The sequence below is a fragment of the Gossypium hirsutum genome, chromosome D11, assembly GCF_007990345.1.
Source record: "Gossypium hirsutum isolate 1008001.06 chromosome D11, Gossypium_hirsutum_v2.1, whole genome shotgun sequence".
NCBI classification, from domain to species: Eukaryota; Viridiplantae; Streptophyta; class Magnoliopsida; order Malvales; family Malvaceae; genus Gossypium; species Gossypium hirsutum.
Genome location: NC_053447.1, coordinates 29,732,571 through 29,745,786, shown reverse-complemented (window position 1 = coordinate 29,745,786; position 13,216 = coordinate 29,732,571). Strand labels below are relative to the sequence as shown.

At 36.7% G+C, this 13,216-nt stretch overlaps 2 protein-coding genes across 2 annotated transcripts; both read right to left on the bottom strand.

Moving 5' to 3' along the window:
* Positions 1-4,214: 4,214 nt before the first annotated feature.
* LOC107911130 (chromosome partition protein Smc-like) lies at positions 4,215-4,925 on the bottom strand. The gene has a single exon (XM_016839015.1). The coding sequence runs from the start codon at positions 4,923-4,925 to the stop codon at positions 4,215-4,217; it is 711 nt and encodes a 236-aa protein (XP_016694504.1).
* Positions 4,926-10,875: 5,950 nt separating this feature from the next.
* Positions 10,876-12,453, bottom strand: LOC107913355 (EPIDERMAL PATTERNING FACTOR-like protein 2). Its single transcript, XM_016841913.2, has 3 exons — positions 11,680-12,453; positions 11,568-11,602; positions 10,876-11,477 (listed from the first exon to the last, which is right to left on the bottom strand). The coding sequence occupies exons 1-3, from the start codon at positions 11,783-11,785 to the stop codon at positions 11,229-11,231; spliced, it is 390 nt and encodes a 129-aa protein (XP_016697402.2). The 5' UTR covers positions 11,786-12,453; the 3' UTR covers positions 10,876-11,228.
* Between the last annotated feature and the right edge of the window lie 763 nt (positions 12,454-13,216).

Sequence of the window (13,216 nt, the reverse complement as noted above, 5' to 3'; positions counted from 1 at the left end):
CAGTGCTTAATCCCGGCATATCCTGGTATGACCATACGAAGACATCTTTGAATTCCTAGAGTAATTCAATGAGGTCTCGCATCGTCTCTGTGGTAATGTCAGTTCCAATATTCACCTCTTTTCCCTCCTCAAATCTCACAATTTCTATTGACTCCTTGTGAGGTAGGATTTGTTTCTCTTCCTGTTCTACCATCCTCAACGAGTCCGGAGATAATCCACAGTCTAGGTCATCTTCAAAGTCATGCGATCCCTCGAAACACATGTCTCGTTCAAAAAGAAATTCTGAGTTTGTAGCAACGTCACTCATGTCATTGATATCTGGGGACCTTTGGTGGGTACCAAAGAATATACAAAGAATATATAGATTTATGAATGATTATTCGTACAATATGATTATAAATGTAATGAAAGAATGATTCAGAAGGCATTTCAAACAAATGAAAAAATAAAAGAATACACTTGCTTGAAGTGAGTGCAAAAATGTATTTTATTAGAATAATAACGTTCAGACATTAGCCTACTTCACAAAGGAATTCCTATCATTTTTAGGCCGAAAATAACAAGAATGTTCTGAACATTACTCTAAATAAGCTCTAAAGACTACAGGGATTTCTTCCGCAGTCTAATTATTTAGCTCGCTCCTCGGTTCGTAAGGGCGAACTTCTAACAAGGTCCTTCTTTTAGCCAAGTCTATGGCATTGATTTGAACACTTCTCAACATCTCCTCAATATTTTCTCTCATTGGCGTCATTCGTTCGAAATGAATAATCCCTCCTGACACAAAAATTTCTGATATACGAGGGAATATCATCAGTTCCCACTTGATTTCCTCCCCACTTATGCGTGCCCTTCTTCTTTCTTGCCTCTTCTCTATCTCCTTCCTTCTTTGTCTTGTACTTGGCTTGTACCCTAAGCCAAAACAGTCATACTTGTCCATCAACATTGGAGACTCAACTCTTCCCTGAAGATGTCTTCCAAGTTCTTTTCTCGGCCGGGCTCCTCTTCCTACCATCAACTGTAGACCCATTCTTATAGCCTTGGACATTTTTGGTACTGGCATCCTGCTCCCCTCGGTAATAAATGTGGCATTCACAAACTCTAAGGATCAGAAAGAACATTCGACTGCTTCCTCATTTGTCTCCAAGTACGGCGCATTACTGGTTATGGCCGCGATAATATCCTCTTCGGCATTTATCGTCACCAATCGACCCTCTGATATCAGCTTCAGCTTTTGATGCAACGACAAAGGTACAGCCCCTGCCGAATGTATCCATGGCCTTCCTCATAAACAATTGTAGGAAGGTTTAATGTCTATCACCATGAAATCCACCTCATAAACAGTTGGTCCAATTAATAAAGGTATTTCAATTTTCCCCATAACCTTCCTCTCAGTGCCATCAAATGCTCTCACTATATTCTGGCACGACTTCATATGCAAGCTATCCACTTGCAACTTGCTAATTGTGGACAAGGGTAGTACATTTAATGTTGATCCATTGTCAATCAGAATCCCAGGTAAAGTGTACCCCTTGCATCGGGTAGTAATGTGCAAAGCTTTAATAGACCCCATACTTCCAGGTAGTATTTCATCCTCATTGAAGAATATGAAGTTATCGGCACTTACATTGCTAACCAACCGATCTAATTTGCTGACAGAGATATCATTGGCCACGTAGGTTTCATTCAACACTTTCATTAACGCGCTTCGATGTACTTCTGAACTCAATAGCAAAGCTAGCACAGATATGCGAGCTGGTTGTTTATGCAACTATTCTACCATACTGTATTCACAGTACTTTAAGAATTTAAGGAATTCTTTAGCTTCTTCCTCCTCTACTGGCTCATTGATGGGCTCGATTGTCTTCTCTTTCTTTTGTTCTGTCATTTTCTGTCCTTTCATAGGTTCTACTTGGAGACTTATTACGTCGTAACATCTCTCACTACATGTACAAGAACCTATACCCTGATTTTCTTTTAAAGTACCGACCGAAGTCTCCCTTTCCGGGATGGTTACATTGCACTTATAGTTCCATGGGACTTTCCTGCTGTCCTTGTAAGAAAAGGCTGCAGGTTTCTGAATTGTGATTTTTGGTGCTACTAGTACCCCAGCGTCATTATTTTTTGGTTTTGAAATGATAACCACGGGATGATTCACCTTCGAAACTTTCATTGTAGACTCCGACGCACATATACTTCCCTCCTCCTTGATTTCTTCATAGAATTCCATTTCCTTGTCATCCATCATGCCTTGAACTAGGGCTTTATACTCTTTGCACTCCTGAATTTCATGCCCCTCTTTGTGGTGGAACTCACAATAATTCATCGTCTCTTCACATCTTTCCCCTAAATCTGAGACAATTAAACCCTTTTTGGCCATCTCCTTCCAGACCCTTCTTAGAGGAGTTTTTATTTTTGCAACGTCCGTCTTGATTCTTCTCCCCATAGCATCACTCATCATGTTTATCCCATTAACATCATGATTGGGTAACAGATTCTCTGTACTAGATCAATTATCAAATTTGACAATACCCATGCTGATAAATCTTTCAACCAGCTTCTTAAAAGCGGTGTAATTTCCTGTGGAATGCCCCATAATTCCTGCATGATAACGCACTATGCATTTGCATCATACCATTTAGGGTACGGAGGCTATAAGGGCTTTAAATAGTAAGGGGAAACAACGTGTGCATCAAACAACCTTTGATATAACTCCTTATGTGACATTGGAATCGGCGTGAATTGGGGTCTTTCATTGTTTTGTCTTGTACCCGATTCTTGCCTTGATGAGCCCTGCTGACTGGCAACCCCCTTTCTTGGTTGATTTACCGTAATCAACTTCGAGAAACCTTTGTTGTATGTACTCGTGTTGTTCACCTCATTTTCTTTCTTCCTCGAGACTGACATTTTGTTACTTTCTCCAACATCTATCTTTCCACATTTTATGGTATTCTCAATCATCTCGCCATTCATAACTATATCTGAAAAACTCTTTGTGGCACTCCCCAGCATGTGTGTGATGAATGGGGCTTTCAACGTGTTGATAAAGAGCATCGTGGTTTCCTTTTCTAGGAGCGGTGGCTGAACTTGGATGGCAACCTCCCTTCATCTCTGTGCATATTGCCTAAAACTCTCACTAGCCTTCTTCTCCATGTTTTGTATCGTAATTCTATCAGGAGTCATATCTCTGAAATGACTATACTATTTTATGAACGCTTGTGCTAGATCCCTCCACGAACTAATCCTAGTACAGCTCAATTGGTTATACCACTTGGACGCTGCCCCCTACCAAGCTCTCCTAGAAGCAGTGTATTAGCAGTTGATCATTGTTAACGTATCCAGTCATCCGTCTACAAAACATGGTGATGTGAGCTTCAGGGCAACTGGTCCCATTGTACTTTTCAAATTCTGGCATTTTGAACTTGTACGGAAGAACTAAATCTGGAACCAAGCTCAGATCCTTAGCGTCAATTCCCTAATGACTATCAACATTTTATATCGCTTTGAATTTTTCCTCCAGCCATCTACAACGGTCCTCTAGCTGTTTCGGCAGTTTTGCCTTAGCTTTTTCCTTTTCTTCCATCTCATCAAAATTGGGGATCACTGGATTACCCGGGCTATTTCCTGGATTTGAACCTGACCCAGTTTGAAAGTTCACTGGCATCGAAGCACCAGTCTAAGGCCTAATTGTGACGGATGGTCTCTGCGGGTACATTTCAGCTTGGACCTGTACCTTAGGTGAAGTAAAACCTGGAGGATATAGTGGCTCATCTTTATCCTCACTGGGGTTGGTCATAGGGCCTTTCCCTTTATCACTTCCCCCAGTCAACAGTTGGGTCAACTTGGCCATCATGCTGTCTTGGGATTCTAGCATCTTATCCGTCATTTCTTGTTGGATCTTATCCAACCGCTCTTGCACTTGCGCTTGTAGTTGGTCCTGCATCTCCCTTTGTAATTGTTCGAGTTTTTCTAACCTTTGGTTCATGTCTTTTGTCTTAGCTCGGGTACCATAACAATGTTTAGCTGACAGGTTTTTTGCTGGTTGCCAGGTAAACTGAAATAATTTTAACTAATTAGGACCTTTTGGTGGATTTTAATGCATATGATGTGATGTAATGTAATGCAAATGCATGAAGTGAATGCAAAAAGGCGTCAATTTAAATTCAATTCCATTTAGAAAAATTTACTAGAAAACAAAAATCTTTACATAAAACAAATTACATATATGGCCTAGCCCTAACACTCAAGGCTTTAATTTTCCTAAACAGCGAAGCTAACTCCTGCCCCCGGTTTGATTCCAGCTCGTACTTTACGCTCAGCATATCAGCTTGTACTGCCAAAGTCTGTAGATAATCTGCTACTTCTTGAATCTGAGTTACAGCCTCCCCCATAATATGATCTTTGTTTCTGACTTGGTTCTGGCAATAACGGAGCTGTTTTTTTTTACGCTCTTCACTGGCTTCAAGGGATTCAATCCGCATTTCACAATTTTGTAATGCCATTTCCAATTCTTCCACTCTTCTTTTCATCTGCTCAATCTTGTCTAAGCTCGCCCTTAGCTCTATTACAGAATTACAGTTTCGATATTGATACAGAATTTTTTCAAGCTCAGCCACTCTAGGTTTTAACTCACCCCTTTCATTTCGGCTTTCTGACAAGCTCTTCTCTAAGGTCTCATTTTGCATCTGGGACTCTTGGAACTTCCTTTCCCATCTATCGGCCTTGATCTTTTCCTCCTGAATTTCCTGACACCACTGCTCTAAAGTTTTCCCCAACCCAGCAGCTTTCATCGAACAACGCAACCTCTTATAGTACGTTTTCAAACTATCCAAATCTCTCTCAGCCTTATCCTTTCTTTTTCTTAATTTCTCGATTTCTAGTTTTTGAACATCCATGTCAAGTCTCAAATTCATCTTCTCTTCTTCCATTTGTTCTATCTTCTTCTCTAATTCTGCATTCCTTCTTTTAAAATCCTGTTTTATAGTTTGTAACTCGGAGGGAACGACTTGCAGATGTTTTTGTGTCGGCTGACCGTTTCCCTAACTTGGCCCAAAAATGTTATCATTAATCCTTCTACCCCACCACTCGATATATTTAGGGGTCGCTATCGGACCTACTGCCAATCTCTTCATCCGTCGAGTCTGATTCTAGGCATTGGACATCTCTCGAATCTTCTTTTGGTAACCATCATCTTTATATGAAAATTCATACTAAGCTATTCCTTGAGTTGCAGGTACGAACTGTCTTGACCTAAACTGTCTTAGTACTAGCAATGGTGCATAGCCAACAGCTCCCCAAATCCCAAGTAGTGGAACCCAGTCAAAATTACCACATCTATATAAGATCTCATCTAGAAGCATCCAAGGAGCTCTCCATTCGATATCCTCCTCTCGAATATTCTGAAGAATTTCCATCCATTTTTCCTCCGGGATGTCATCCCGCCTTGGTATAGCCACTATCTCCCTCAGAGGTGAATAATTTTCAGAGAAAACTCGATAAGAAACCTTCTCAACTTTCTAAAAGTGACAATAGAACCATGCTAAAAGGATCTGCACACATCTGATGAATCTACCCTCACCTGTTCTCCGGCATCCATTCAACGACCTGAAGGTTTCTGCCAAAATTGCCAGGACTGGTGTAACCCCTTTATCAAGTCGATCAAATAGATCAGTGACTGCCTCATCAACATGTCTTAGGGCCTTGGGAAATACAACTAAGCCGTAGACACTCAAGGCAAAGACATCAACTTTCTTCTTCGTATCTGGGTGTGCTAGAATTAGATCCCTCAAATTCTTCCAAGGAATACATTTACTATCCCATTTCTGCTTGATCCGTGCTGCAACCCATTGCTCGCTCATCCCGGTAATATTTATCAACTTCTTCAAAAAGTTTAGGACATTGACAGCTCTCGAGTAAACTCTATCTGCTTGAATCTTCAAGCAATGGAGTAAAGCTATGTACTCCTCCACTGTAGGTGCCAGATCACCTCCTCCAAAAGTGAAACAACTGTAAGCAGGATTCTAAAGCTGGGCGAGAGCACGAAACCAGTGTTTGTCCACCTTTATGTCAAGCAGATAAGGCAGATCTCCATAGCTAGAATAAAAAAGCAGCTTGACATCATCATTCCACTGACCCCAGATTTCCTTTAATTCCTGTAGACTATTCTGGGTTACACTAATACAAGTGAAGTCCCACAACTCTGATACATATCATTCGGCCAAACTATCACATTTTTCCTACTGTATCGCCTCAGACCAGGTTTGGACAGCCGCATTATCCTCCACTTTATCAATAAATTCATTTTCCATGATAAGCTCTCTGTTTAGTAACTGAATATGAATCGACGCCTTTTAGGATGAAATGCTATGCAGTCAAAATGCCATGCAATCAAAGCAAAACACACAAAAGTTAGTATCATGTATAAAAATAGAATTCAACATAAACAGGAAATAATAAAGTACCTAATCAGGAATCTACTAGGGTTTGGTATAGTTTTACCTAGGGCAAGTTCCTAAGGTTCACTATATGAGGTTTTAGATTCTAGAGCAAAGGTACCCGAACCAGCAGATTCTTCGATCCTTACCCATTATAGGCTCATATGGACCAAATTCGGTTCAGGGGAATACATTTTCCTATGGCTGCACGGAGATGAAAATCTCACGAAGACATAGGTACGGATGTATTCCGAAAGCGGTCCACTATCCTGCACGGAGGTGAAAACCTCATGAAGGACTAGCTTCTCACTCCCACTTAAAGGGGTAAATTCGACCAACTTATGTAATGCAAAATGCAAATTCATAGACTTAAACCAAGCAAGAATGCCATGATGAAAACCAGTGAATGCGAAGGAAAAAACGTAATTTAAAACAAAATTTGATTTTTTCGACCATAAGACAAAAATTAATCAAGTTATGGCTCGACTCTACTACTTCCCCAGCGGAGTTGCCACGCTGTCGAAACCTCTTTTTGAAAACAAAAAAAAATTGTTTCGACTTAAAAAATGAAAATTGGAGTTGCCATCAATCCTTTATTAAGGTGTGATTGGATCACTTGAAAATGATTTTGGTCTACGAGTTTTAAAAAAAGGGTTTGGGAGTCAGTTACGTACGAGGAAGGATTAGTACCCTCGTAACACCCAAAATTGGTACCACATTATTTATTTAATGTCTTAAGGTCGAATGAATAATTTACTTTTGTTTTAAAAAACTCGTCTCGAGATAACAAAATGTCACATCCAGTGAGTTAGGACACAACCCTTTGAATTCTCGAGAGTAAATTTAAATCTTGAAATGTTTACAAATTTATTAAAAAAAATATTCGGCTATTTAAATTCAACGAAAAAAACCGAAGCCCAGTAAGTTAGGGCACAATCTCCTCGAGAATTTTGAATGCCAAATATTTTGAAAACTCTCGTATAAAACAATTTCAGTAGTTTAAACAAATCAGTAATATATCTAAAGAATAAAAGTATTTTAATATAACTTATATATAAAAATTAATATTATATAAAAACTTTCATATAAGTCTTTAAAACATAAAAATATATATAATGAATTTTTAAAGAAACATATACTACAAAATAAAAACATCAAAATATATGCATTATACTGTATTTTAAAAAGAAATAAAATAATGCATTATAAGATAAAATAATAATATATGACAGTGATATAAATAGAATAAAATTATGCATACAAAAAAGGTTAGATAAATTGTTATAAGAAATATAATAACAATAGTAATAATATTAATATTAATAATAGTAATAGTAATAATGAAGTTCAAGAATAAAAATAAAATAGAACAAAATAAAAAAAATCACAATGAATTGTAAAAAAAAGTAAATAAAAAATAAACAAAACACAAAACGAAATTAAAAACACGACAGAGACAAAAAAAAACTAGATTGTCCTTGAAATAAAAGATATTTAAAATGAGATAGGGGCTGAAATTACAATAAAAAAAGTGCAAAAGGGCTAAATTGAAGTTTAATAAAAAATCGGGGTAAAAATTGTAAGTAAAAATGATGGAAAGGGCCCAATTGAAAGGAACAAATAATTTATAAGGACCTATCAGGGAAATATCCCCCATCCTTTGAAACGCCATTTGCTAGGGTTAAATTGAAACTGAAGTAAAATTATAAGTATAAATTAAAAACAAATAAAAAAATAAAAAGGACTGAATTGAAACAACTGAAAAATACGAAAGGGCCTAACGCGCAAATAGACCATCAAAGCGAAACACGCGGATCCTTCCTCCGAGTCGGGTCACCGCGCGGGTTAAGGGGTGAAACGACGTCGTTTTGGGCATTAGAAGCCAAGCCCCAAAATGACGTCGTTTTGGGGTGTCTATATAAGTAAAAAAAATCTTAAAAAAAAACATTTGCAACCCTATTTAAAAAAAATCTCCCTTCTCTCAACTCCCTTTCAACCTTTCAAACTTTTCTAGAATCCAGCCATGGCTTCGGCGCTGCCGTCTGCGGTGGCCGGAAAATTTCCAAAAATATTTTTTTGTTTTTTCAACTCCCGGCCTTAAAAAATACCGATTTTTATTAAAATCGGCACCTCTTCCGCCATAAAGGTACGATTTTTACCCTTTGTATTTTCGATTTATTTAAAAAAAAAGAAAAAGGGAAAAATAGTAGATAATAAATAAGCCAAAAAAATAGAATATACACCTTTGAGAATGCCCGATATTTGAACTGATTTCTTTCCGATTTCTTTTGATTCATTCGTGTGTGTGTAAAATATACATAGATTTGGGTATTTATATAGCCCAAAATTTCCTATTTTTTTCTCTATTTTTTACGTTGTTTGAGCTGTTGTTGGACTCTTCTAGTCCGTTTTGCATGTACACAAGTGGCGGCTCGTGCGGAGAGGCAGCGTGCGTCGAGGCTGGCTCCGAGACATGCGGCGGCTAGAGTTGGAGGCGGCGACTACTGATTTTCTTTGCTTAGGGTTTCTTTGTTTTAGGTTTAGGCTATTTTGGGCTAGGGTTTGCAATGGGTAATGGGCCTATTTTGTAATTTTTATTTGGACTGTTATTTATTTTTATTTTTGGGTTTTTATTTTAATTGGGATTGGGCCAAAATTGGCCTATTACAGTGTGCTTATATGTTAACGATCTTATTTTTTTTTTGGGAATGATAGTGTCATGTTTGATGATTTCAAGAAATCTATGATGAATGAGATTGAGATGTTTAATCTTGGGAAGATGCATTATTTCCTTGGCCTAGAAGTGATGTAATTTGATGATGGAATTTCTGTCTCCTAAAAAAAGTATGTGAGAGAAATTTTGGACAGATTCAAGATGACGAATTGCAACTCTACTAACGCTCCAACTGGGTTTGGCTTAAAGCTAATTAAAGAAGGAGATGGGAAGAAGGTGGATAGCACACTTTACAAGCAAATTGTAGGCAATTTGATTTATCTAATTGCTACGAGGCCAAACATTAGGTATTTTGTGAGTCTTATTAGCAGGTACATAGAGAGCCCGATTGAAAAGCATTTATTAGCTGCCAAAAGAATCCATCGTTACTTGCAAGGAACTAAGGATTTTGGGATTTTCTACAATAAGGGTAAAAAACATGATTAGCTTCACCGAAAATGATTATACAGGAAATCAAGATGACAAAAGGAGCAATTCAAGTTGTGTTTTTATGCTTGGCACAGGGGCCATTTTGTGGTCATCTAAGAAGCAATCCATTGTCTCATTATCAAGCATAGAAGCTAAATTTGTTGTTGCTACAACTTGTGCTTGTCAAGCTATTTGGCCTAGGAGAATCCTTGAACAACTACAATTCAAGCCAAAAAGAGCCACTACAATTTTCTGTGATAACAATTCAGCCATCAAGTTGTCAAAGAATCTTCAATTGCATGGAAGAAACAAGCATATTGATGTAAAGTATTACCTTTTGCGAGATCTTGGCAATGAAGGAGCAATTGAGCCAGAGTATTGCAGAAGTAAGGAGCAAGCATATTAATGTATTTTTCTCATATTTAGTTTATCTATTTTAGCTTTGAGCTTACTAATTTTAGCCATTATAAAGTTTATAAAAAGTTAGAATCATTTGAAATTATTAATCAATTTAACAAAAATCATTTTCTCTCATTTGAATTAATAATTCATTTTTCTCTCTTTTTTACTTGTGAGTGTAACATTGATTAATCGTCATCTTACTCTTAAATCCTAAACGAAAAATCTTTATTGAACGAAATTCACAATAAACTCCAAATTTTCCATAAAAAAAAACCTTTCCTCTCAACCAATGACGAGAACTCGGCTCAAACTTCGCTAGGCATCTTAAAAATTTACTTCTAGGGAGTATTGAAACTCACATGATGTGAGGTGTTCAAACCACCAACCCAACCTTACAATAAAATATATGCCATCCCATTAAATTTGGTCGTCTTTCTTCCCAATCACGGTGATTCATTTTCCCTCTCGTATAATACATGTTTTCATTGTCCCCCCCCCCCACCAAAAAAAAAACAGCTGAATTAATTTAAAAAAGACACTGGATTTAAGCTTAACACTTTTGATTAAAAATTTAAATCCATATTTTGGCAGGTAGATAAGACTACTTCTGAGATTCCTGACTATCTATTAAAGTTTTAAGGGTGAAGTGGGGAAAGAAAAAGATTGGTATCTTGTGTTTTCTTACACGCAAAGAAACAATGCAAGAAACCAAAACACAACTCAAATCTGCCACAATAGTTGAGTATAGATCGCCCTAAGAGATTGAGATATCATCGCTTTTTGTTTGCAGCTAAACATTAATTAGAACTTATTTAATTGTTATTTGTTGATTCTTACTTATGTTATATATATTTGTTTGGTTAGTTGGAAAAACAACACTTGTCGCACATGGTGAAACTGTGAAAGCCAAATCATTGTTTACTTTTTAAGCAAAACTTTTTTCCAGTCTGTTTTTCCCTAATTTCTAGATCATCTCTCCGACCCAATAAGCATGATTACATTCAGACGTCATAACGATCAGCCCAAGAAATCGTTTCCAAATATGCGTATATTATTATAAACCCTATACGCTTACAAATATACGGTCCAAATAAAATAGCTCAAAGAAGTAAGAGATGATGAACAAGACTAATTAACTGACATGAATACATGATCACGAAAATCAAAAAGAAAAAAAAGGGTTACTACCGATTCTCTTACAGTGATTTACATGGTTCAAAAATAGGTATTCAAGAAGTTAAAATTCAGTTCCATCAGGGATTGAAGATGAAGTTCCCACATTTGCATTTCCAACTAATGGGCTTGTAGTTGGAGCTGCCATCTCCTCTTGCATAGGCAGCATTTGAGATTAATGTTGAAGAATTCTTGTTGCCGTGTTTGGCTTGGGGATTTGTGGGCACTAGAATGGCTTCACAGTGCCCGCATGAACTGCATCTTCTCTCACACTTTGGCGGCCTTGAACCTATCTGAGCTCTCAATATCGTTTTTTCTTCATTTACCATCTATTCCAAAGTAACAAGGTTAAAGAAACATTCTCAGCATTGGTTTTTTGTTCCATTTATGAGAATTTGAGTGCTTGCTAGCTAGCTCACCTTGGAGAAGCTATTGGATTTGGGGTTTGATCTACCTGCAAAAACAAGTAGGGACAAGACGATTCACTTCAAATTGAACCAAGCACTCAGAACTATTTAAAACTTATATTACCTTCAACTTTGTATCTCACTTGCGTTGAGCTTAAAATCAGAAGAAAAAGAAGGGAAAAATAGCATGGTCTCCGGCAAGATATGAAACCGTGACTTAAAATCCTCATTTTGACGAAAAGGACAAGGAAAAGGAAGGCAAAGAGCTCGGGGAAGAGTAGAGACTTTAACTTATATAAAGCATTTCAAAAGGGGGGTTGGATACTGGAAGTATGGAAAGCAAAATGGCAAATATCTAACAAGGCAAGTGGTTTGGGTGAATGAAATGACAGTTGACAGCATAATAGAACCGACATCTCGCTCTCTGTTGAAATGATGGAACGTGGAATGACAAATAAGTTACGCAGAAATCAAAGGAAAAGAACTCCTTTTCAACCTCGTTTGTCGAGCCCCATTACGATCCCCCCTTCACCCTTCACCCTTCACCCTTCACCTTACAACAACCCAACAAAACCGAGTTACTAGGAACTCGCAAGTCGCAGCAGAGAGCGGCGACAACACAGAAGCCTTTGAGAAACAAAGGTAATTCAACCCAAATAATGAAAAAGACAATAAGGAACCCAAACAGCGAAAGAAACATACACCAGAAACGCTACCCACATCCCACAATCAGACGTCAAAGAACGCAGCTGTAGGAAATGAGTTCTCATTTTTCACTTTCCTTAGATATGTGTATGTGTGTATTATGTATGTGTATATATATATTTCCGTTTGCTTTTCCTGTGGTTGTTTGGAATTTGTCACTCTCCCAACTACTCTTAAGGATGTGATTTTTTTCCTTTTCTTTTCTGTGATCTAATTTTTTCCGATAATAAATGTAATCATTTCTGCCATTAAATTTCATATCATTTGACACATAGTTGTCATACATTAGTTAATTTTATTCCCTTATAAAAAACTAACATAGCTAGACTCTAATGTTTTGGGATACAAATTAGAAAAAAAATGTTAAGTTTAAATACTAAATTAAGCAAAAAAGAAAACGAAATACTAAATTAGAAAAAAAGTGTTAAGTTCAAATACTAAATATTATATTAAGATGAAAATAAATAATAAGTAAATACAAATTCTGCTTTTTCCGGGATAAAGAAGAAAATATTATTCTGTTTAAAAGACTTCAGCCCATAAGAAAATTGATTAATTCATGAATCATGTTTAGATCCATTGCAGCCCATATGAAAATGGGCTAATAGTCTAAACACCAAAGCTCTAACCAAAAAAATCACACCAAATCATATATATAGATATTATAGCAATATAAGGTTACAAAATAAATAAAAATAATAATTTCTATGTTGCATAGCTTATAAATTGTCATTTCTCATTAGCATAATATCCTACATGTAACTGTTTGACTATACTAAAAAAATAATTCAAGGTAATTTTTTTATAAAAATATATCGCCAAATTTAGAATTTAAAAGTTCATATATTTTGTTACTATCTCCATCATCCTCCTTGTATAATAAAAGTATTATAATATATTTGGTATAAAAAATTGATTATCAAAATAAAAGGTCTCAAATTTAAATTTAAATTTAA

Coding starts and splice junctions, on each gene's coding strand:
- LOC107911130 (XM_016839015.1), bottom strand. CDS start 4,925: ATGGAAGAAGAGAAGATGAATTTGAGACTTGACATGGATGTTCAAAAA.
- LOC107913355 (XM_016841913.2), bottom strand. CDS start 11,785: ATGAGGATTTTAAGTCACGGTTTCATATCTTGCCGGAGACCATGCTAT. Junction 11,603..11,679: donor AGTGAGATACAAAGTTGAAG/GTAATATAAGTT, acceptor TTGTTTTTGCAG/GTAGATCAAACCCCAAATCC. Junction 11,478..11,567: donor AATCCAATAGCTTCTCCAAG/GTGAGCTAGCTA, acceptor ACTTTGGAATAG/ATGGTAAATGAAGAAAAAAC.